We start from the raw sequence: 24363 nt of genomic DNA on the forward strand, positions 1-24363 counted from the left end.
CCAGAGATTTTGTGAGGAACAGAACAAAATATGAGGCATAAATGTGGAAAGTGTTCAGAAGGGGTACTGGGTAGGGACCTTAGGCTGTTGTTACCTGTACCCAAGGTACAAGGTTTGAGCCTGAGTTCCTCCTCTAGCCACCTGGTATATTCACCTGGGGCATTTTACACACAGACACACACCTTCCCCATCCCAAACGGCTCTTCTCAGTGCTTCCTACTTTTTCAGTCAGCAGCAGCATATCAAATGTCTCGCAGCAGCAACACTCTGCTTTGTCGCTCTTCCGTACAGCTACAGCATATCTCATTAGGCAGGCAGCATAGAAGATGAAGGTATCCAGCCTCGCTCGTATTGCAGTTTCAAACGGCTGTTTTGTTCAGTCAGCAGAATAGAAGATGCCTTGCTCACATTGCAGTCCTTCCTGCTAAGGATTTGAGAAGCATTCCATCCGGAAATTAACGCACTTTGAGCTGCAGCTCAATTCCGACAGGCTGGCAGGCTGGCTCACAGAGCTGACGTCATTGCACACGTGATGATGTCTGCTCAAAAAGCCAGGAAATCAAATTTAAAATAAAAGTGCCGGGAAACTCGGAAATTAAGGGGTGCTACTCAGGAATCGTGGCACCCCATTATTTGGAACCCAAAACTCATTTTTTACCGAGTAATTCGGTATGGTTGGGAGGTATAGTCACACAATATGGTCACATTTTAAAGCCTAGTGTGAAATACACAACAACTTGGATGTAGTCGTGTTTATATATATATATCTAGCTTTGTATAATTGCATGATGAAAATCATTTCTATGTAAATTGCATATTCATTAATTTTAGTGACAATGTCTAATGCATTTTCTCAAAGAGGGAGGCTGTAGAGTATAAGGTGTGTTGTACCTTTAAGAAGCGTTTCCAAGATCTGTATGTGCATATAAATACCAAGCACATGTTAGCTTCCATGCCGTTTTGAAGGTGCACCAAGAATGTTAACATCCATGTGTATGATACCAGAATGTTAACATCCCTGTGTATGATACCAGAATGTTAACATCCCTGTGTATGATGCCAGAATGTTAACATCCATGTGTATGATACCAGAATGTTAACATCCATGTGCATGATACCACAATGTTAACATCCCTGTGTATGATACCAGAATGTTAACATCCATGTGTATGATACCAGAATGTTAACATCCATGTGTATGATACCAGAATGTTAACATCCTTGTGTATGATACCAGAATGTTAACATCCATGTGTATGATACCAGAATGTTAACATCCATGTGCATGATACCAGAATGTTAACATCCATGTGTATGATACCAGAATGTTAACATCCATGTGTATGATACCAGAATGTTAACATCCATGTGTATGATACCAGAATGTTAACATCCATGTGCATGATAGCTAATCTGTTTATAAGTTAGTTACTTAACCTCCTTTATGATGTGTTTGTATACAGTAAAGCTGCTTGAACAAGAACCCCTGATGCTCGCTTGTTTTTTCCTGACCTGGTGAGCGACAGGATGGGAAAGGCTGGAAGAAGTAGAATAATAAGAGGGTGCATGCCAAATAGAGGAAGGAGACATGAATGTGAGGTAACGAGAGAAAAGCTGTAAAGAAGTTATCTACACAATGATTATCAAGGTTATCTATTAATATATGTTGAGATATTCAGGAAAAGGCAGCTCCCAGCAGTGTGTAGTAACTGTTAAAGATGTATATAAAAACTTGTAAAAGTTTGTGACTTGCTATCAGAGGAAGGACCATATTATAAGGATAAAGTCTGCAAAGTGGTACCATATTTAAGTAAAGTAAGTACAAATGGAAGCACACACATAAAAGTAAAGAGTGTTTATAAAAAAAAAGAGTGTTTAAATATTGAAAAGATTTATGTGTCAGTTTGGGCATCTCACTATGTATAATACAGTTAAAAGAGCTTGAAGAGGTAATCAGGGGCCACCAACACAGAAAATATGTGCACAGTGCATGAGGACTGCAGCGATCTAAAATGTTTATTTTGGAAGAATAAAAGTGCATGTTTAAAAACAAAATAAAAGTGCATGCATTGTCTTCGTTTTGTGCAATAACTGCACTGTCACTATGTGTTATCAGGGACCATAGTTTTGAACTAAATGTCCTCACATCATCTGCATTGCTGTGTACTCTCCCTTTCACTGCTTGCACTGCTGTGTACTGTCCCTGTCACTGCCTGCATTGTTGTGTACTGTCCCTGTCACTGCCTGCACTGCTATGTACTGTCCCTGTCACTGTCTGGAAATGGGATTGTTTGGCTGCTACTTGCAGCTGTTCTGGTTTTACTCTTGTTACATAATGGCATTTATGCACTTTCCCTGTAGGGCTGTCCTGGGTTTGCCCCACCTGTTTGCTAGACTAGAATATGTTATAGCATGCAACACGGTAGGAATATCCAGGAAGGTGTGGCAAAGTCATTCTGGATTGCCCCTCTAAAAAAGGCAGCAGAAGCAGACATTGTGCATACAGGCTAATTTGTGTCTACTGTTACACTGGTGCAAAGCCTCACTCTGTGTTCCATATGGGGCTTACAAATCAGAGCAGTAGCAGATGTCTAGTATCACTCACAGCAGAGTATCAGCATGTGGGTGGAGGATTTACACACTTGTACTTGCTGTAAATGTAGCTGTATACCGTAATATTTGTCACAGTGCCTGCACTTACCATCTAGTTGGCCTTGAGGAATATGTTCATACAAAGTGTTGATATAGCCAAGCTGTGTGTAATATATATGATACTGTTTGAATATACAGCCGAGCTGTGTGTAGTATACATGATACTGTTTGAATATACAGCCGAGCTGTGTGTAGTGTACATGATACTGTTTGAATATACAGCCGAGCTGTGTGTAGTATATATGATACTGTTTGAATATACAGCTGAGCTGTGTGTAGTATATATGATACTGTCTGAATATACAGCTGAGCTGTGTGTAATATATATGATACTGTCTGAATATACAGCCGAGCTGTGTGTAGTATACATGATACTGTCTGAATATACAGCCGAGCTGTGTGTAATATATATGATACTGTCTGAATATACAGCCAAGCTGTGTGTAGTATACATGATACTGTTTGAATATACAGCTGAGCTGTGTGTAGTATATATGATACTGTCTGAATATACAGCCAAGCTGTGTGTAGTAGATATGATACTGTTTGAATATACAGCTGAGCTGTGTGTAGTATATATGATACTGTTTGAATATACAGCCGAGCTGTGTGTAGTGTACATGATACTGTTAGAATATACAGCCGAGCTGTGTGTAGTATATATGATACTGTTTGAATATACAGCTGAGCTGTGTGTAGTATATATGATACTGTCTGAATATACAGCCAACCTGTGTGTAGTAGATATGATACTGTTTGAATATACAGCTGAGCTGTGTGTAGTATATATGATACTGTTAGCTGTGTGTAGTAGATATGGTACTGTTTGAATATACAGCCGAGCTGTGTGTAGTATACATGATACTGTTTGAATATACAGCCGAGCTGTGTGTAGTATACATGGTACTGTTTGAATATACAGCCGAGCTGTGTGTAGTATACATGATACTGTTTGAATATACAGCCGAGCTGTGTGTAGTATACATGATACTGTTTGAATATACAGCCGAGCTGTGTGTAGTATATATGATACTGTTTGAATACGTAGCCAAGCTGTGTGTAGTATATATGATACTGTTTGAATATAGTGGTCATGATACAACTGACATCACACATTACCTAGCACTTGAGGGAAAGGTCCAACTTCCTGTTCACAAACTTTCTGAGTGTGAGCTTTGAGGGGCCTTTATTATTACATGTGTGCAATCTCTGACATCCAGCATCTCAGTACGCTGTCAGTGTAATGACTGTGCTCACCATATGTACATTACATATCAGTACAGCTCATATGACTGTGTTCACCATATGTACATTACATATCAGTACAGCTCATATGACTGTGTTCACCATATGTACATTACATATCAGTACAGCTCATATGACTGTGCTCACCATATGTACATTACATATCAGGACAGCTCATATGACTGTGTTCACCATATGTACATTACATATCAGTACAGCTCATATGACTGTGTTCACCATATGTACATTACATATCAGTACAGCTCATATGACTGTGTTCACCATATGTACATTACATATCAGTACAGCTCATATGACTGTGTTCACCATATGTACATTACATATCAGTACAGCTCATATGACTGTGCTCACCATATGTACATTACATATCAGTACAGCTCATATGGCTGTGTTCACCATATGTACATTACATATCAGTACAGCTCATATGACTGTGTTCACCATATGTACATTACATATCAGTACAGCTCATATGACTGTGTTCACCATATGTACATTACATATCAGTACAGCTCATATGACTGTGTTCACCATATGTACATTACATATCAGGACAGCTCGTATGACTGTGTTCACCATATGTACATTACATATCAGTACAGCTCATATGACTGTGTTCACCATATGTACATTACATATCAGTACAGCTCATATGACTGTGTTCACCATATGTACATTACATATCAGTACAGCTCATATGACTGTGCTCACCATATGTACATTACATATCAGTACAGCTCATATGGCTGTGTTCACCATATGTACATTACATATCAGTACAGCTCATATGACTGTGCTCACCATATGTACATTACATATCAGTACAGCTCATATGGCTGTGTTCACCATATGTACATTACATATCAGTACAGCTCATATGACTGTGTTCACCATATGTACATTACATATCAGTACAGCTCATATGACTGTGTTCACCATATGTACATTACATATCAGTACAGCTCATATGACTGTGTTCACCATATGTACATTACATATCAGTACAGCTCATATGACTGTGTTCACCATATGTACATTACATATCAGGACAGCTCATATGACTGTGTTCACCATATGTACATTACATATCAGTACAGCTCATATGACTGTGTTCACCATATGTACATTACATATCAGTACAGCTCATATGACTGTGTTCACCATATGTACATTACATATCAGGACAGCTCATATGACTGTGTTCACCATATGTACATTACATATCAGTACAGCTCATATGGCTGTGTTCACCATATGTACATTACATATCAGTACAGCTCATATGACTGTGTTCACCATATGTACATTACATATCAGTACAGCTCATATGACTGTGTTCACCATATGTACATTACATATCAGTACAGCTCATATGACTGTGTTCACCATATGTACATTACATATCAGTACAGCTCATATGACTGTGTTCACCATATGTACATTACATATCAGTACAGCTCATATGACTGTGTTCACCATATGTACATTACATATCAGTACAGCTCATATGACTGTGTTCACCATATGTACATTACATATCAGTACAGCTCATATGACTGTGTTCACCATATGTACATTACATATCAGTACAGCTCATATGACTGTGTTCACCATATGTACATTACATATCAGTACAGCTCATATGACTGTGTTCACCATATGTACATTACATATCAGTACAGCTCATATGACTGTGCTCACCATATGTACATTACATATCAGTACAGCTCATATGACTGTGCTCACCATATGTACATTACATATCAGTACAGCTCATATGACTGTGCTCACCATATGTACATTACATATCAGTACAGCTCATATGACTGTGTTCACCATATGTACATTACATATCAGTACAGCTCATATGACTGTGTTCACCATATGTACATTACATATCAGTACAGCTCATATGACTGTGTTCACCATATGTACATTACATATCAGTACAGCTCATATGACTGTGTTCACCATATGTACATTACATATCAGTACAGCTCATATGACTGTGTTCACCATATGTACATTACATATCAGGACAGCTCATATGGCTGTGTTCACCATATGTACATTACATATCAGTACAGCTCATATGACTGTGTTCACCATATGTACATTACATATCAGTACAGCTCATATGACTGTGCTCACCATATGTACATTACATATCAGTACAGCTCATATGACTGTGCTCACCATATGTACATTACATATCAGTACAGCTCATATGACTGTGCTCACCATATGTACATTACATATCAGTACAGCTCATATGACTGTGTTCACCATATGTACATTACATATCAGTACAGCTCGTATGACTGTGTTCACCATATGTACATTACATATCAGGACAGCTCATATGACTGTGCTCACCATATGTACATTACATATCAGTACAGCTCATATGGCTGTGCTCACCATATGTACATTACATATCAGTACAGCTCGTATGACTGTGCTCACCATATGTACATTACATATCAGTGCAGCTCATATGACTGTGTTCACCATATGTACATTACATATCAGTACAGCTCATATGACTGTGTTCACCATATGTACATTACATATCAGTACAGCTCATATGACTGTGTTCACCATATGTACATTACGTATCAGTGCAGCTCATATGACTGTGTTCACCATATGTACATTACGTATCAGTACAGCTCATATGACTGTGTTCACCATATGTACATTACATATCAGTACAGCTCATATGACTGTGTTCACCATATGTACATTACATATCAGTACAGCTCATATGACTGTGTTCACCATATGTACATTACATATCAGTACAGCTCATATGACTGTGTTCACCATATGTACATTACATATCAGTACAGCTCATATGACTGTGTTCACCATATGTACATTACATATCAGTACAGCTCATATGACTGTGTTCACCATATGTACATTACATATCAGTACAGCTCATATGAATGTGTTCACCATATGTACATTACATATTAGTGCAGCTCATATGACTGTGTTCACCATATGTACATTACATATCAGTACAGCTCATATGACTGTGTTCACCATATGTACATTACATATCAGTACAGCTCATATGACTGTGTTCACCATATGTACATTACATATCAGTACAGCTCATGACTGTGTTCACCATATGTACATTACATATCAGTACAGCTCATATGACTGTGTTCACCATATGTACATTACATATCAGTACAGCTCATATGACTGTGTTCACCATATGTACATTACATATCAGTACAGCTCGTATGACTGTGTTCACCATATGTACATTACATATCAGTACAGCTCGTATGACTGTGTTCACCATATGTACATTACATATCAGGACAGCTCATATGACTGTGTTCACCATATGTACATTACATATCAGGACAGCTCATATGACTGTGTTCACCATATGTACATTACATATCAGTACAGCTCGTATGACTGTGTTCACCATATGTACATTACATATCAGTACAGCTCATATGACTGTGTTCACCATATGTACATTACATATCAGTACAGCTCGTATGACTGTGTTCACCCTATGTACATTACATATCAGTACAGCTCATATGACTGTGTTCACCATATGTACATTACATATCAGGACAGCTCATATGACTGTGTTCACCATATGTACATTACATATCAGGACAGCTCATATGACTGTGTTCACCATATGTACATTACATATCAGTACAGCTCATATGACTGTGTTCACCATATGTACATTACATATCAGTACAGCTCATTTCTCTACCTGCTTTCATTACCTAGCATTATGCAGTCATTTCTGTAGGTGGCCTGTAGCACATCCAAGCTCTCTGCACTGCAGCACAGCATACCATTATGATTGCTACCAGACTGTGCCTATCTGTGTGTGGCTATTTTCTGCACAGCTGCATCTTGCACACCCGTCTGTGAATCCTACCATCAATTCTTTAAAAAAAAAAAAAACACAACCTACTTAAAGCCTTATTCAGCAATTACTTAAGAAGTTAATGTAAAATATTAATCATGTAAAAACACAGGCAAATTAATAAATGAAATACAGTGAAATCTGGTTAAAGATCTTTTATAGTAGGATCAGGGAGCTCTGTTGATGACATGGTGTTTCATAGTCCTGACTCTAACTCCCCAAATCTGCAGTTTATTTAATATGTCACATATCAGATCCCCACATATTCATTGTATGTTTACCGGGAAAACAGCTCCCATGTATTCCTTGTAAATTTATTGGGAAACCACACCCCCACTTATCCCCTGTATATTTATTGGGAAACCAGACCCCCCCATGTATTCATTGTATATTTATCGGGAAACCAGACTCTCATATATTCATTCTATACTTATCGGGAAACCAACCCCCCACATATTCATTCTATATTTATCGGGACACCAGACCCCAATGTATCCCTTGTATATTTATCGGGACACCAGAACCCTGCGTATCCCTTGTAGATTTATTGGGACACCAGACCCCCGCATATCCCTTGTATATTTATCAGGACACCAGACCCCCGTGTGTCCCTTGTATATTTTGCAGGAAACCAGACTGCCCATGTATCCCTTGTATATTTGTCTGGAAACCAGCCTGCTTATGTTTTCATTGTATATTTATTGGGGAAACTAGACCCCCACGTATTCAGTGTATATTTTTTGGGAAACCGGACTCCCACATATTCATTGTATGTTTATCGGGAAACCAGGCCTGTGTATATTCATAGGTTCATAGGTTCGTACTAGGCTATCTGCCCTAGGACATTTATAAGCCTAGCCAGAGTGTGTGTGGCTTTCACCACCCCTTGGGATGAGAATACTGTGCCCATTTAGGGTTTAGTTTACTGTGCCTCTGTCTAGTAGTGACACAGAGATGACCCCCGGGGAAAACCTACGATCTCCCATCCACTCGTCAAGATTTCTCTTGAAGAGAGTTGGTGAGGGGCTCTGCCTAACATGGACTGGGATTCTGTTCCAGAGTGTAGGGAGCCTCTGGATTATGAATCTGTCCCTCCAGCACATCCTATTTATTTCTGTGTTGGGGTTCAAATCTCTTGCTCTCGTGGCTCTGATGGATTTGGATTTTCTGAGGTGGAGCATGTCCATTAATTCTGGATTGGACATGGCCTTGTACGTCAGGCATAGATCACCTCTGAGTAGGCGGTATGCGACTGAATAGAGCTGGAGTTTCTTCAGCCGGGCAGCATATGACATATGTTTGAGACCCTTTATCCTCTTGGTGAGGAACTTTTGGGGTCTTTCCAACTGCTGCAGGTGTCGGGTAAGATACATCCCAAATGGGGCATTGTACTCAATCATGGGCCTGATAAGAGAAGAGTACAGGAGCACAATGACCTCTCTTGATCTAGATGTGAATCCCTTCATGATAAGGTGGGCAATATAGAAGGTCTTCCTAACCACCTTGGCAATGTGAGTGTCAAATGAGAGGTTACTGTCAACTTGGGTCCCTAGGTCCCTGATTACCTCTTCCGTACTTAATGGATTACCACCTATGTGGTCATTTGTGGGTACCTTGTTTTTCCCAAAGGGTATGACTATACATTTTTTGGCGTTCAGTTTAAGGCCATGGCTCTGGCACCAATTATCCGTTTCTATGAGGCCTCTCTGAAGGATGCTTGTGTCCGCTGGAGTATCAATTATGGCGCCCAGTTTGCAGTCATCTGCGAACTTTGTCAGCCACAATCCTCCAATGTTTGCTTGCACCTCAGAAAAATAAATGCCGAACAAGAGGGGTCCCAGGACTGAGCCCTGTGGGACACCGCTTGTGACTGGCTTAGAGTCTGACATGGCTCCAGCAATTCTGACCTTGTGGGTTCTGTCCTTGAGCCAGTTTGCAACCCATCTTGTGACATATGGGTTTACATTTAAGCTGGTGAGTTTCTCTATGATGCCCGAGTGGGGTATTGTGTCGAAGGCTTTTGCAAGGTCAAGGTAGGCTATGTGAACTGCCTTACCCTCATCAATGGCCTTAGTGACTGTTTCAAAAAAGTCGACCAAGTTCAAAAGGCAGGAAATTCATTATATATTTACTGGGGAATCCAGGCCCCTGCATATTCATTGTATATTTATCAGTAAACAAGACTCCTACATATTCATTATATATATTAGCGAAACCAGACCCACACATATTCATTGTATATTTGTCAGGAAACCAGACCCCCACATATTCATTATAATAGGGAAACCAGACCCCCACATATTCATTGTATATTTATTGGGAAACCAGATCCCTACCCTTGTATATTTATCAGGAAATCAGACTCCTATATATTAATTATATATTTATTTGGGAAACCAGACCCCCACATATTCTTTATATATTTATTGGGGAAAACAGGCCCCCACATATTCATTGTATATTTATCATGAAACCAGACCCCCACATATTCCTTATATATCTATCAGGAAACCAGAACCCTACATATTCATTATATATTTAATGGGGAAGCCAGACCCCCACATATTCATTGTGTATTTATTGGGGAAACCAGACCCACACAGATCCATTGTGTATTTAGTGGAAAAACAGACCTCTGCATATTCATTGTATATTTATCAAGAAACCAAACACCCCCCCCCCCCGCATATTCATTGTATATGTATTGGGAAATCATACCCTTACATATTCATTATATATTTACTGGGAAACCAGACCCACACACATTCATTATATATATTTATCAGTAAACAAGACCATTCCATATTCATTATATATTACTTGGGGAACCAGACCCCCACGTATTCATTGTATATTTTTCAGGAAATGAGACCCCCCCACATATTCCGATATTGGGGAAACTAGACCCCCATGTACTGCCACATATTCATTATATATTTACTGGGGAATCCAGGCCCCCACATATTCATTGTATATTTATTGGTAAACAAGACCCCTACGTATTCACAATATATTTATTTCAAAAAACAGACCCCCCACATATTCATTGTATATTTGTCAGGAAACCAGACCCCCACATATTCATTGTATATTTATCGGGAAACCATACCTTTACATATTCATTATATATTTATTGGGGAAACCAGACCCACACAGATTCATTGTATATATTTATCAGTAAACAAGACCCTTCCATATTCATTATATATTACTTGGGGAACCAGATCCCCACATATTCATTGTGTATTTGTCAGGAAATGAGATCCCCCACATATTCCGGTATTGGGGAAACTAGATCCCCGTGTACTGCCACATATTCATTATATATTTACTGGGGAATCCATGCCCCCACATGTTCATTGTATATTTATTGCTAAACAAGACTCCTACGTATTCACTGTATATTTATCGCGGAAACCAGACCCCCCACATATTCATTGTATATTTGTCAGTAAGCCAGACCCCCCCACATATTCATTGTATATTTATCGGGAAACCAGATCCCCCATGCATATTCATTGTATATTGATCAGTAAACCAGACCCCCACATATTCATTGTGTATTTATTGGGGAAACCAGACCCCCACATATTCATTGTGTATTTATTGGGGAAACCAGACCCCCACATATTCATTGAGTATTTATTGGCGAAACCAGACCGACACATATTCGTTGTGTATTTATTGGGGAAACCAGACCCCCACATATTCACTGTGTATTTATTGGAGAAACCAGGCCCCCACGTATTCATTGTGTATTTACTGGAGAAACCAGATCACCGCATATTCATTGGATATTAATTGGAGAATGAGACCACATGCATTCATTGTATATTTGTTAGGAAACCAGACCCCCACATATTCCCATATTGGGGAAACTATACCCCCACATACTCCTACATATTCATTATATATTTACTGGGGAATCCAGGCCCCCACATATTCATTGTATATTTATCGGTAAACAAGACCTCTATGTATTCACTATATATTTATTGAGGAAAGAAGACTGCCACAATATTCACTGTATATTTGTAAGGAAGCCAGACCCCCACATATTCATTATATATTTATCAGTAAAGCAAACACTCCGCATATTCGTTGTATATTGATCAGGAAACCAGGCGCCCTGCATATTCGTTGTATTGATCAGGAAACCAGAACACCACATATTCATTGTGTATTTATTGGGGAAACCAGAACCCCACATATCCATTGTTTATTTACCGGGAAACAAGGCCCCTGCATATTCATTGTACATTTATCAGGAAACCAGACCCCCCCCCCCGCATATTCATTATATATTTACTGGGAAAACTAGACCCCCATATAGTCATTGTATATTTATCGGTAAACAAGACCCTTCCATATTCATTATATATTAATGGGGGAACCAGACCCCACATATTCATTGTATATTTGTCAGGAAATGAGGCCCCCATGTATTCATATATTGGATAAACTAAACCCCTACATACCCCTACATATTCCTTATTTATTTACTGGGGAATCTAGGTCCCCACATATTCACTGTATGTTCATCAGTAAACAAGATCCCTACATATTCATTATATATTTATTGAGGAAACCAGCCCCCCCACATATTCATTGTATATTTATCAGGAAAACAGACGCCCCGCATATTCATTGTATATTGATCAGGTCACCAGGCCCCCACATATTTATTGGGGAAACCAGACCCTCACGTATTCATTGTGTATTTATTGGAGAAACCAGGCCACCTCATATTCATTGTGTATTTATTAGAGAAACTAGATCCCTACATATTCATTGTATATTTATCGGGAAACCAGACCCCCCACATATTCATTATATATTTATTGAGAAACCAGATCCCTATATATTCATTGTATATTTATTGGTAAAAAAGACCCTTACGTATTCACTATATATTTATTGAGGAAACCAGACCGCCATTTATTCATTGTATATTTGTCAGGAAGCCAGACCCCCACATATTCATTATATATTTATCAGGAAAGCAGACACTCCACATATTTGTTGTATATTGATCAGGAAACCAGGCACCCTGCATATTCGTTGTATTGATCAGGAAACCAAAACCCCACATATTCATTGTATATTTATTGGGGAAGCCAGAACCCCACATATTCATTGTGTATTTACTGGGAAACAAGGTCCCTGCATATTCGTTGTACATTTATCAGGAAACCAGACACCCCCACATATTCATTATATATGTACTGGGAAACTAGACCCCCACATAGTCATTGTATATTTATCGGTAAACAAGACCCTTCCATATTCATTTTATATTAATGGGGGAACCAGACCCCACATATTCATTTTATATTTGTCAGGAAACAAGGTCCCCGTGTATTCATATATTGGATAAACTAGACCCCCACATACCCCTACATATTCCTTATTTATTTACTTGGGAATCCAGATCCCCACATATTCATTGTATGTTTATCAGTAAACAAGATCCCTACATATTCATTATATATTTATTGAGGAAACCAGACCCCCACATATTCATTGTATATTTATCAGGAAATCGGACGCTCCGCATATTCATTGTATATTGATCAGGTCACCAGACCCCCACATATTCATTGTGTATTTATTGGGGAAACCAGGCCACCTCATATTCATTATGTATTTATTGGAGAAACCAGATCCCTACATATTCATTGTATATTTATCGGGAAACCAGACCCCCCCAGATATTCATTATATATTTACTGTGAAACCAGATCCCCACATATTCATTGTATATTTATTGGTAGACAAGACCCTTTCATATTCATTATATATTAATTATGGAACCAGACCCCTACATATGCATTGTATATTTTTCAGGAAACCAGACCCCCACATATTCCTATATTGGGGAAACTAGACTCCCACATACCCCTACATATTCATTAGAAATTTACTGGGAAACCAGACCCCAACATATTCATTGTTTATTTATTGGTAAACAAGACCCTTCCATATTCATTATAAATTAATGGGAGAACCAGACGCCCACATATTCATTGCATATTTGTCAGGAAATGAGACCCCCCCCACATATTCATATATTGGATAAACTAGACCCCCACATACCCCTACATATTCCTTATATGTTTACTGGGGAATCCAGGTCCCCACATATTCATTGTATATTCATTGGTAAACAAGACCCCTATGTATTCATTATATATTTATTGAGAAAACCAGACCCCCGCATATTCATTGCATATTGATCAGGAAACCAGTCCCCCACATATTTGTTGTGTGTTTATTGGGGAAACCAGACCCTCATGTATTCATTGTGTATTTATTGGGGAAACCAGGCCCCCACATAGTCATTGTGTATTTATTGGAGAAACCAGACCCATACATATTCATTGTATATTTATCGGGAAACCAGACTCCCCCCCACATATTCATTATATATTTACTGAGGAACCAGATCATCACATATTAATTGTATATTTATCTGCAAACAAGACCCTTCCATATTCCTTATATATTAATTGGGGAACCAGACCCCCACATATTCATTGTATATTTGTCAGGAAACCAGGCCCCCACATATTTCTATATTGGGGAAATTAGACCCCTATATACCCCTACATATTCATTATATATTTACTGGGGAATCCAGGCCCCCACATATTCATTGTATATTTATCAGTAAACAAGACCCCTACGTATTCACTATATATTTATTGAGGAAATCAGACCCCCCCCCACATATTTATTGTATATCTGTCAGGAAACCAGACCCTCACATATTCATTATATATTTATCGGGAAACCAGAAGCCCTGCATATTCATTGTATATTGATCACGAAACCAGACCCCCACATATTCATTGTGTATTTATTGGGGAAGCCAGACCCCCACATATTCATTGTGTATTTATTAGGGAAACCAGAACCCCACATATTCATTGTGCATTTATTGGGGAAACCAGACCCCCACATATTTATTGTGTATTTACTGGGAAACTGGACCCTTGCATATTCACTGTATATTTATCAGAAACCCAGACCCCCCCATATATTCATTATATATTTACTAGGAAACCAGACCCTCACATATTTATTGTGTATTTATCGGTAAACAAGACCCTTCCATATTCATTATATATTAATGGGAGAACCAGACCCCCACATATTCATAGGTTTATAGGTTCATACTAGGTTATCTGCCCTAGGGCATTTATAAGCCTAGCCAGAGTATGTTTGGCTTTCGCCACCCATTTTAAATTTATTTTCCTATGCCCTTTTTCGAGGTTAGTATACTGTGCCTCTGTCTAACAGTGACACAGAAGTGATACCCGGGGTAAACCTATGATCTCCCATCCACTCATCAAGATTCCTCTTGAAGAGAGTCAATGAGGGACTCTGCCTAACCTGGACTGGGATTTTATTCCAGAGTATATATTTGTCAGGAAACGAGATCCCCACATATTCATATATTGGGTAAACTAGACCCTCCACATACCCTTACATATTCCTTACACAGTGGATATAAAAAGTGTATACACCCCTGTTAAAACGTCAGGAGTTTTTGATATAAAAAAATGAGACCACCATAAATCATTTCAAAACTTTTCCCTCCTTTAATGTGACCTATAATCTGTACAATGCAATTGAAAAACAAACAAATCTGTTAGGGGAAAAAATATAAAAAATAAAAAATGTACAATAAGCTGGTTCCATACGTGTGCACATCCTTAAACTAATACTTTAGTGAAGCACCTTTTGCTTTAATTACAGCATTCAGTCTTCTTGGGTACACACCTGCCATCAATTAAAGAGACCTGTGATTAACCCCAAATAAAGTTCAGCTGTCCTAGTAGGATTTTCCTGGCATTTACTCAGTAGCCTGCTACAGCAAAAGCCATGGTTCACAGAGAGCTTACAAAGCATCAAAGGGATCTCATTGTTGAAAGGCATCAGTCAGGAGAATGGTACAAAAAAATTTCCACAACATTAGATATACCAGGGAACACAGTGAAGACAGTCATCAAAAAGTGGAGAAAATATGGGACAACAGTGACGTTGCAAGAAACTGGATGTCCCTCCAAAATTGATGAAAAGCAAGACAAAAACTGGTCAGGGAGGCTGCCAAGAGACGTACAGTAACACTGAAGGAGCTGCAGGAATTTCTGACAAGTACTGTTTGTATATTACCTGTGCCAACAGTCTCCCATATTCTCCATATGTCTGGCCAATGGGGTAGGGTTGCAAGTCGGAAGCCTTTTCTTACATAGAAAAACATCCAGGCCCAGCTAAAATTTGCAAAACAATACATCAAGTCTTCCAAAAGCATGTGGGAAAATGTCTTATGGTCTGATAAGACCAAGGTTGAACTTTTTGGCCACAATTCCAAAAGGTACGTTTAGCACAAAAACAACACTTCACATCACCAAAAGAACACCATCCCCACTTTGAAGCATGGAGGTGGCAGTATCATGCTTTGAGGTTGCTTTTCTTCAGTTGGAACTGGGGCTTTAGTCAAGGTGGAGGGAATTATGAACAGTTCCAAATACCGGTCACTTTGGCCCAAAAACTTCAGGTGTATGCTAGGTAACTGAAGATGAAGAGGAATTTCACCTTTCAACATGACAATGATCCCAAGAATACATCCAAATCAACAAAAGAATGGCTTCACCAGAAAAGAAAAAAAAGTTTTCGATGGGCAGTCAGAGCCCAGACCCTAATCTAATAGAAAATCTGTGGGGTGACCTGAAGAGGGCTGTGCACAAAAGATGCCCTCGCAATCTGACAGATTTGGAGCGCTTTTGCAAGGAAGAGTGGGCGGATATTACCAAGTCAAGATGCGCCATGCTAATAGACTCCTACCCAAGAAGACTGAATGCTGTAATTAAATCAAAAGGTGCTTCAACAAAGTATTAGTTTAAGGCTGTGCACACTTATGCAACCAGCTTATTGTACGTTTTTTTATTTTTTCCCCTAACAGGTTTGTTTTTCAGTTGAATTGTACAGGTTATAGGTCACATTAAGGGTGGGAAAACTTTTGAAATGATTTATTGTGGTCTCATTTTTTATATCACATAAACCTGGCATTTTAACAGGGGTTTTATATTCACTTTATATTTACTGGGGGATCCAGGTCCCCACATATTCATTGTGTAGTCATCTGTAAACAAGACCCCCTACTTATTCATTATATATTTATTGAGGAAACCAGACCCCCACATATTCATTGTATATTTATCGGGAGACCAGACGCCCCGCATATTCATTGTATATTGATCAGGTCACCAGACCCTCACATATTCATTGTGTATTTATTCGGGGAACAAGACCCTCAGATATTCATTGTGTATTTATTGGGGAAACCAGCCCCCCACGTATTCATTGTGTATTTATTGGAAAAACCAGACCCCCACATATTCATTGTATATTTATCGGGAAACCAGATCCCCCCACATTTTCATTATATATTTACTGAGAAACCAGATCCCCATATATTCATTGTATATTTATTGGTAATTAAGATCCTTCCATATTCATTATATATTAGTTAGGGAACCAGACCCCCATATATTCATTGAATAGTTGTCAGGAAACCAGACCCCCACATATTCATTGTATATTTATCGGGAAACCAGACATTCATCTTATTCATTGTATATTGATCAGGAAACCAGACCCCCACATATTCATTGTGTATTTATTGGGGAAACCAGACCCTCACATATTCATTGTGTATTTACTGGGAAACCGGACCTCTGCATATTCATTGTGTATTTATCAGGAAACCAGACCCCCACCACATATTCATTATATATTTACTGGGAAACCAGACCCCCACATATTCATTGTATATTGGTTGGTAAACAAGACCCTTCCATATTCATTACATATTAATTGGGGAACCGGACCTCCACATACTCATTGTATATTTTCAGGAAACGAGACCTCCACATATTCATATATTGGGTAAACTAGACCCCCACATACCTCTACATATTCCTTATATATTTACTGGGGAATCCAGGTCGCCACATATTCCTTGTATATTTATTGGTAAACAAGACATCTACGTATTCATTGTATATTTTTTGAGAAAACCAGACCCCCGCATATCTCTTGTATATTTATTGGGAAACCAGGACCCATGTATCCTTTGTATATTTATCAAGAAACCAGACCCCCACGTATCCCTGGTATATTTATTGGGAAACCAGGCACCCACGTATCCCTGGTATATTTATCGGGAAATCAGACCCCGACATAGTCCTTGTATATTTGTCGGGGAACTAGACCCCTACGTATTTATTGTGTATTTATCGGCAAAACAGACCCCCCCCACACATATTCATTGTATATTTATCAGGAAAACAGAACCCCACGTAGTCATTATATATTTAATGGAAATCAGACTCCCCACATATTCATTGTATATTTATTGGAAAATCAGCCCCCCCACACACACACCCATTGTGTATTTATTGGGGTACCAGATCCCCACACACATATTCATTGTGTATATATATATATATATATATATATATATATATATATATATATATATGTATATATATCAGGAAACACTACCCCCATATATTCATTGTATATTTATCAGGACACTTCCTGGAGTATATGTAGGAGTTGCACTTGCATAGGACTGGATGCACTTTGAATGGCCTTGATGTAACAAAGCTGCTGTCTCATAGCACCTCTGTGTGCCTGCATTAACTATCAGAGGTTTTTGAATGCCACTATACCCCAAAGTACTTGTAAGTTTCTTGTGACAGAGCTTGGAAGTTTGATGAGTTAGTGGTTTTAGTGTTTCATTTCTTTTATCATATGTCTGCATTGTTAACACTGGGTCTACAGGTGGTATAACTGTAATTTATTTAGGTGCATTTTCCTCTTATATAAACCTCTACATCTACCTGTCTACACCTTTACTGAGCAAATTCCTTAGCTGTACCACTTGGCTACTAACAAGCTATATCCATAACCTGAAATCTTTAAATATGCATTTCATCGTTGAATTCTGGAGCATTTCTCCCCGGGCCTCCGCTGAAAACAGGATCTGTGGAACCTAGTCGGACTTTCCCGGTCAACAAATGTTAAATAAAAAATAAAATAAATAATAGTTTCATAACCTGCACAGCATGTGCATTAGTGTTCATGCTAGATTATGTACCTGTTTATGTTTATGCAAATATGTGGTGACTTGTATTAGTATGACATAATTTGTCACATGTATCAAATAAAGTTTGTAGAAGTATTTTTAGAGCTGTTCCCTGGTGCTGTGATTTCTGAAGAGTCAGTATATGTTTGTAAATTGGATTAATTTTGTGCAGTGTGGCAGTACGGTTAAATGCTTGTTCTTCTGTGTGCCAGCACTTTGTAGTCAATGATTTGTTTTTCTGCTTTTAGCTCTCTTTTCTGACTAAGCATTCAGCTTTCTTATTTGATTCATCTTTTAAATATATTTGTTATTGTACTTTTTCTTTTAACAGCTGTAGTAGCTGTAGAGTAATTCTCAGAATCCACTGTTTTGGGAGTGTTGTGATGGTGGCTGTTGAAGTTCCTGCCGTCAAGTACAGGATCCTGAAACAGTTTAAGAGATTTATAAGGAAAACATGAATGCACCTGCTTGCCTAGCTTTTGTTAAAGCTTTCCTTGCTGTCATTCAGCACCTTTTCACTGCCACAAAGGATTTCACTGTTGCTTTGGCACAACGTTAACTCTTAAAATCTCAGCTGCAGAAGCTGATGATCAGAAGTGTAACCAACATAATGAAGACAAAACTCTTGCCTTATGTGTTCTTTTTAACATCCTGTTTCCCAGCATCATGGGATTACTCAAAAACATAAGATGGTGAGAGTGTGTGTGTGTGTGTGTGTGTGTGTGTGTGTGTGTGTGTGTGTGTGTGTGTGTGTCTGTGTCTGTGTGTGTTTGCTTATATGAGAAGGATTCATAGCTCGGTGCTGATTGGTTGAAATAGTTTACATTCTTATAGCCATATTATACGAGAAAGTACCATAGCCTGCATTTTATGGAAATATCTGTACTACATGTAATCTCATTTGCCCCCACTTGCGATATGTGCTGCAGTACATAAAATCCCAAGTCCGAAGGTTTGGCTGGAGAACTTTAGTGCATGCATGATCACTGCCATCTTCCCAAACAACATATTAAAAAGGGTCTATATCAGTTCATCAAAATATCTGAAGTTCGAACGCCATATGTTTGAACTTCAAACCAAGAACTGCAAAAACATCGAAGTCTTAAAACAGCGATTTTTTTCACAGGGAAAAAAATCGCTGTTCTAAGAAACACACACGCAACACAAACACACCAAAACAACATCAATCCACACACATACACTCAAAGTCCTACATCTAACCCTACGCTAAACTGTACATAACTACTACCTATCCACTTACCTTAACCCTAACCCTAAGGTCCGTCACTATCGCACACTCACCTGACCCGCGCCCTAACCCTAAAGTCTTTCACTATCGCACACCCACATCACCCGCGCCCTAACCCTAACATCCACACAATTGCACACTTACCTGAACCCGACCCGTAACTTCCCACCACAGTCCTGATACTTGCGAAGCCACAGAAACAGCCCACCAAATTCTTTCTCTGGGAAAGAATTTGGTGGGCCGCGGCTTCGCGATTACCAGTGTTCGAACATTACAGTTCGAACATCTGGTATTCGATATTCAGCCTTTTCGATGCTTATACTACATTCAACATCCTGTTTAGGCTGTTGCTTTTCATATTTACAATAAATAGAGCGCTCATTTTATTGTACTGTTTTTACTCTCATCAGTAAAGTATGCTGCTTTTAGAGAATACACTGTAGAGACAAGAGCCAAATAATCTTTTCTGCTGATTTGCTGAAAATAGATGACTGTGGGTTTATTGTTTGGTACTACTAGGTTTGCACAAATTAGTATCATTCAAAGTTACAAAATGTTTTGTGCAATTATTACTTTATTTTTTTATTTCAGAGAAGTGATGTTGTCTCCATCTTCTTGGCAGTACGCAGTGATGCTTAACAGATTCAGTTTTTCTGAAGGACTGGAGGCATACTTTCAGAATCAAGGATTGTCTGACATTTTTCATGATGTACAAGTACCTTCATCAGGATGGCTGAAGTGCTATGTTAGCAGGATTGCTCATAGATATCCTGCCCAACGGCATCAGCAGGGACGACTCAAAGACTATTACCTGCTGAATGCTGCCTCCCTGCTACCTGTACTAGCTTTGGAAGTGGAAGGTGGCAACCATGTGTTGGATATGTGTGCTGCGCCAGGTGGCAAGAGTCTAGCCATACTGCAGTATGCAATGCCAGGTAATATGTTCAACTTGTTACAAAACAGTTGTGTGCTATATTTATTGTACAAGCTGGGTCATTTTACTTCTTGACAAGAAGAGCTCTTGTCTTCACAGATGTTATTGTTGCATGCTTTTGGCAAACTAACACTTGAATGCAATAAGATTGGCATCATTGTTACTAGTCTTCTAGACCCTAAAACCATGGTAATAAAAAAGCAGAGGGAGAGGAAGGAGCCATATTTCTTCAATTCAAAGCTGGTTTTGAATTTATGTCAGAAATGAAATGGGATGGGCTTCATGGTACAGAAGGGTAAAACCCTGACTGTTATCCAAATGATTTTGGATAATTTACAACCCATGGAAGAGGGGCTGGCATAATAGTTAAAGTCTTTACCTTATACATAAGAGATACAGGGTTTGATTCTGGCTTCTTGTTGTTGGCTGGGTTTGTAATAATCTGCAGACTTATAGCCTAGTATTTATGTGTAGACATAAGAGCAGCAGAAGCTGGTAGGGAGGTGTGGGGCTGTGAGTGGTTGGTGTTGACTCATCCATTTTTGAGAAAAGGATGTGATCCAGTCCACAGTAGTGCAACATCTTCTAGTAATAGAGGAGCAGAGTGTGCAGGGTAAAAGACCAGAGAAAATAACTTAACATCAGCCAAGCTACAGTTAAGCAGTAGCTCTGTATGCACATGTTCAGAAATGGGCACTAGTAGAGGGGGTTGGGGAGATAAAGACAAAAACATAAACATTCTGCTACTGATGGTTCAACGTTGCTTGATGACTCTAATTTGCAACATATGCAGTTAAATGATGTTTCCATGCAGGGTATTCCCTTCAGAAGAGATGTGAGATGGTATGTCTAGACAGGGAAAAGGGATAGAAATGGGTCAAATGGAGCTTGTTGGGATGGTACTTGATTGTCTGGAATGTCTATCAGAAAAATAATGCCTGCCTCATGTCCAGCATGGAGAGTTAAATGAGGACCCCCACAGAGTATTCCATAAGGGGTATGTGGGATGCTAAGTCCAGGTAACAAAGGGGGAAGAAGTGGGTCAAGAGGAGTATTTGTGGATAGGAAATCTAAGAGAAAGAGAGTGTTTAAAAAAAAGATGGGGGATGCGTTCATCCATGCATAGTTATCTCTTCTCTCTCTCTCTGTCTCTCTCTGTCTCTCTCTGTCTCTCTCTCTCTCTCTCTCTCTCTCTCATCCCTCTCTCATCCCAGCCTTATAAGGAAGGCATGCACTGCCACTGCAGGTTCATGATGGTCTTCCAATCAGTAATCAGTAATCAATATCGTATGTGCTCTGTAATCACAATGGATCTGATCAAAGCCTGTTTTGCTGCTTCTCTCATATCCCCCTTAGAAGGCTAATGTAGTCATAATTGTTACTTGGACTGTGCCACAGGTGGAGCTCAAGTGTAGGTTACGGGCACCCATTTGGGGGGCTGCTTTGTAAAGGCAGCATCAGAAATTTATTTTTCTTTTTAGTGGTAAAATCTTCAATCTTATTTCACCCTTCTATCCAGTCCAACTCTTGCGTACTGAACCACTTGTCAGATCCAGTCTGGCCTTTTATTCGTAGCCTCATACTCCTTCAAAATTATTTCTTCTCATCTTCTTGTGCCCTAACTAACCTCAGATCTCTGGGCTTTGGGACTGATATCTCATCAGTCATCTGTGTCAAAAAAAGTTTTCATTTCAGATATTTATTGCATCTGGGTAGGAATTCTTGCTTTGTTATTACCTAACCCCATAGAGTTATATATATATATATATTTTTTCTAGTAGATGCGTTAGAGAAGAGCTTTAAGAAGTGTGGCAGATGCAGGCACAAAATTCTACCCCAAGACACTCAAACCTTTGCATAGTGTCCCTGGAGCTGGAATATTTGCACACTGACTGTGTCATCTACAAAAACTGTTTAGGCATTGGTCTCTTTTAGACCATAGAAGTAAACTTATTGTGAAAGTTTTTTCCCCCACAGACAGTAAGCCTTCTTCTAGAGATAATCCTGATGAAGAAAACTTCAAGGAAGGGTAGGAGGATAAAAAACAAGATAATGATCCTAGGAAGTGTTAACCAGAAGAGGTGGATCCATCAACGTCTTGTAAGTTTCCCAGGATGGACCATTCTCACTCTTCACCAGCACTAGTAAGGGTGCAGAATTTCCTCCCACTGAAGGTTCAGGAACCAGTCAATGTCCTTCCATTTCACTGCCACAGTAATCTTTACAGTAGCGATCCCCTGCCAAGGGTGGCCTGACATCAAAGCCTTTAGGTTGCTTTAAGGTACACTGTATGTCACACATAAGCTCTTCCCATATAGCATAGGGCATAAAGGTGACATCCGGACGTGCCATCCTCTGAACTTCTTTGCCGCCAGTCCAAATTCCATCATTTGATCGTAGGTCTGAATGCCCATTTCATTGCTGATTCAGCAAGCCATTTTCAGATAAGTGCCCTGTTGAGGTTTATTGCTCTTATCTTTTTTCCTTTTGTTTGTCGCTTGTAGGGTTCATGTCATCCAGAAGGGGTAAATGTGAGTGTGGGAGACAGATGCCCCATAAAGACCGTTATGAGCAGCACTTATTTTGTCTTGTGGTTCCCACAACCACGCATCCTGTTCCATTTGTCAGCCTTTCCTCTCAAAAACTCTGCGTAGTCAGCTTTCCTCTTTGGCCTTGTATTTAGATAACAAGCATCTTAAGCTTTTAGCGAAAGACACTATGGAGGGAACTTCCCACTCTGAGGGTCGGATATCTGTGAAGAAGAAGAAGGCCAAGAAATCTAGGTCTGATTCTTCCGCTGTACCGCCTCTGATGGATGTTTCTCCTGAGGCAAGTGAAAGCCTGGAGGGTCGCCTGGTTCCTCCGTTGGATTTCTGTGCCATGAACACTTCAGACGCTGGCATGGAGGCTTTGCAGACATCCACAACGGATGTTCAGGGGGAACCACTGCTGATCATTACCAAAGACCTGGGGTGTTCCTCAGATTTTGGTAAGAGAAGAAGTTGTGACTGCGATTGTGGAATGCCATACGGATTCTGAGCCTTTTAAGTTTTTCAGGACAGACTTCTCTTTGAAAAAGAAACAAAAAACAGAGCATGTTTCTCTTACTCCTAAGGACCCTCGGAGTGAATAGCAGACTTTCACGCAGAGTTTGTTTAATGCTCTTATGGCTTTGAAACCTC

General features: G+C 39.3%; 1 protein-coding gene across 3 annotated transcripts in view; it reads left to right on the top strand.

Moving 5' to 3' along the window:
* NSUN3 (NOP2/Sun RNA methyltransferase 3) overlaps nt 1–24363 on the top strand; it is a 687521-nt gene that overhangs the window by 168558 nt on the left and 494600 nt on the right. For all 3 annotated transcript variants that reach the window (XM_044072148.1, XM_044072149.1, XM_044072147.1), the window contains one exon: nt 20839–21182. In XM_044072148.1, the coding sequence (XP_043928083.1) occupies nt 20839–21182 (344 nt within the window). The remainder of the gene's footprint in view (nt 1–20838; nt 21183–24363) is intronic.

Source organism: Protopterus annectens, chromosome 5.part0 (assembly GCF_019279795.1).
Source record: "Protopterus annectens isolate FY-2018-M chromosome 5.part0, PAN1.0, whole genome shotgun sequence".
Taxonomy (NCBI): Eukaryota; Metazoa; Chordata; order Ceratodontiformes; family Protopteridae; genus Protopterus; species Protopterus annectens.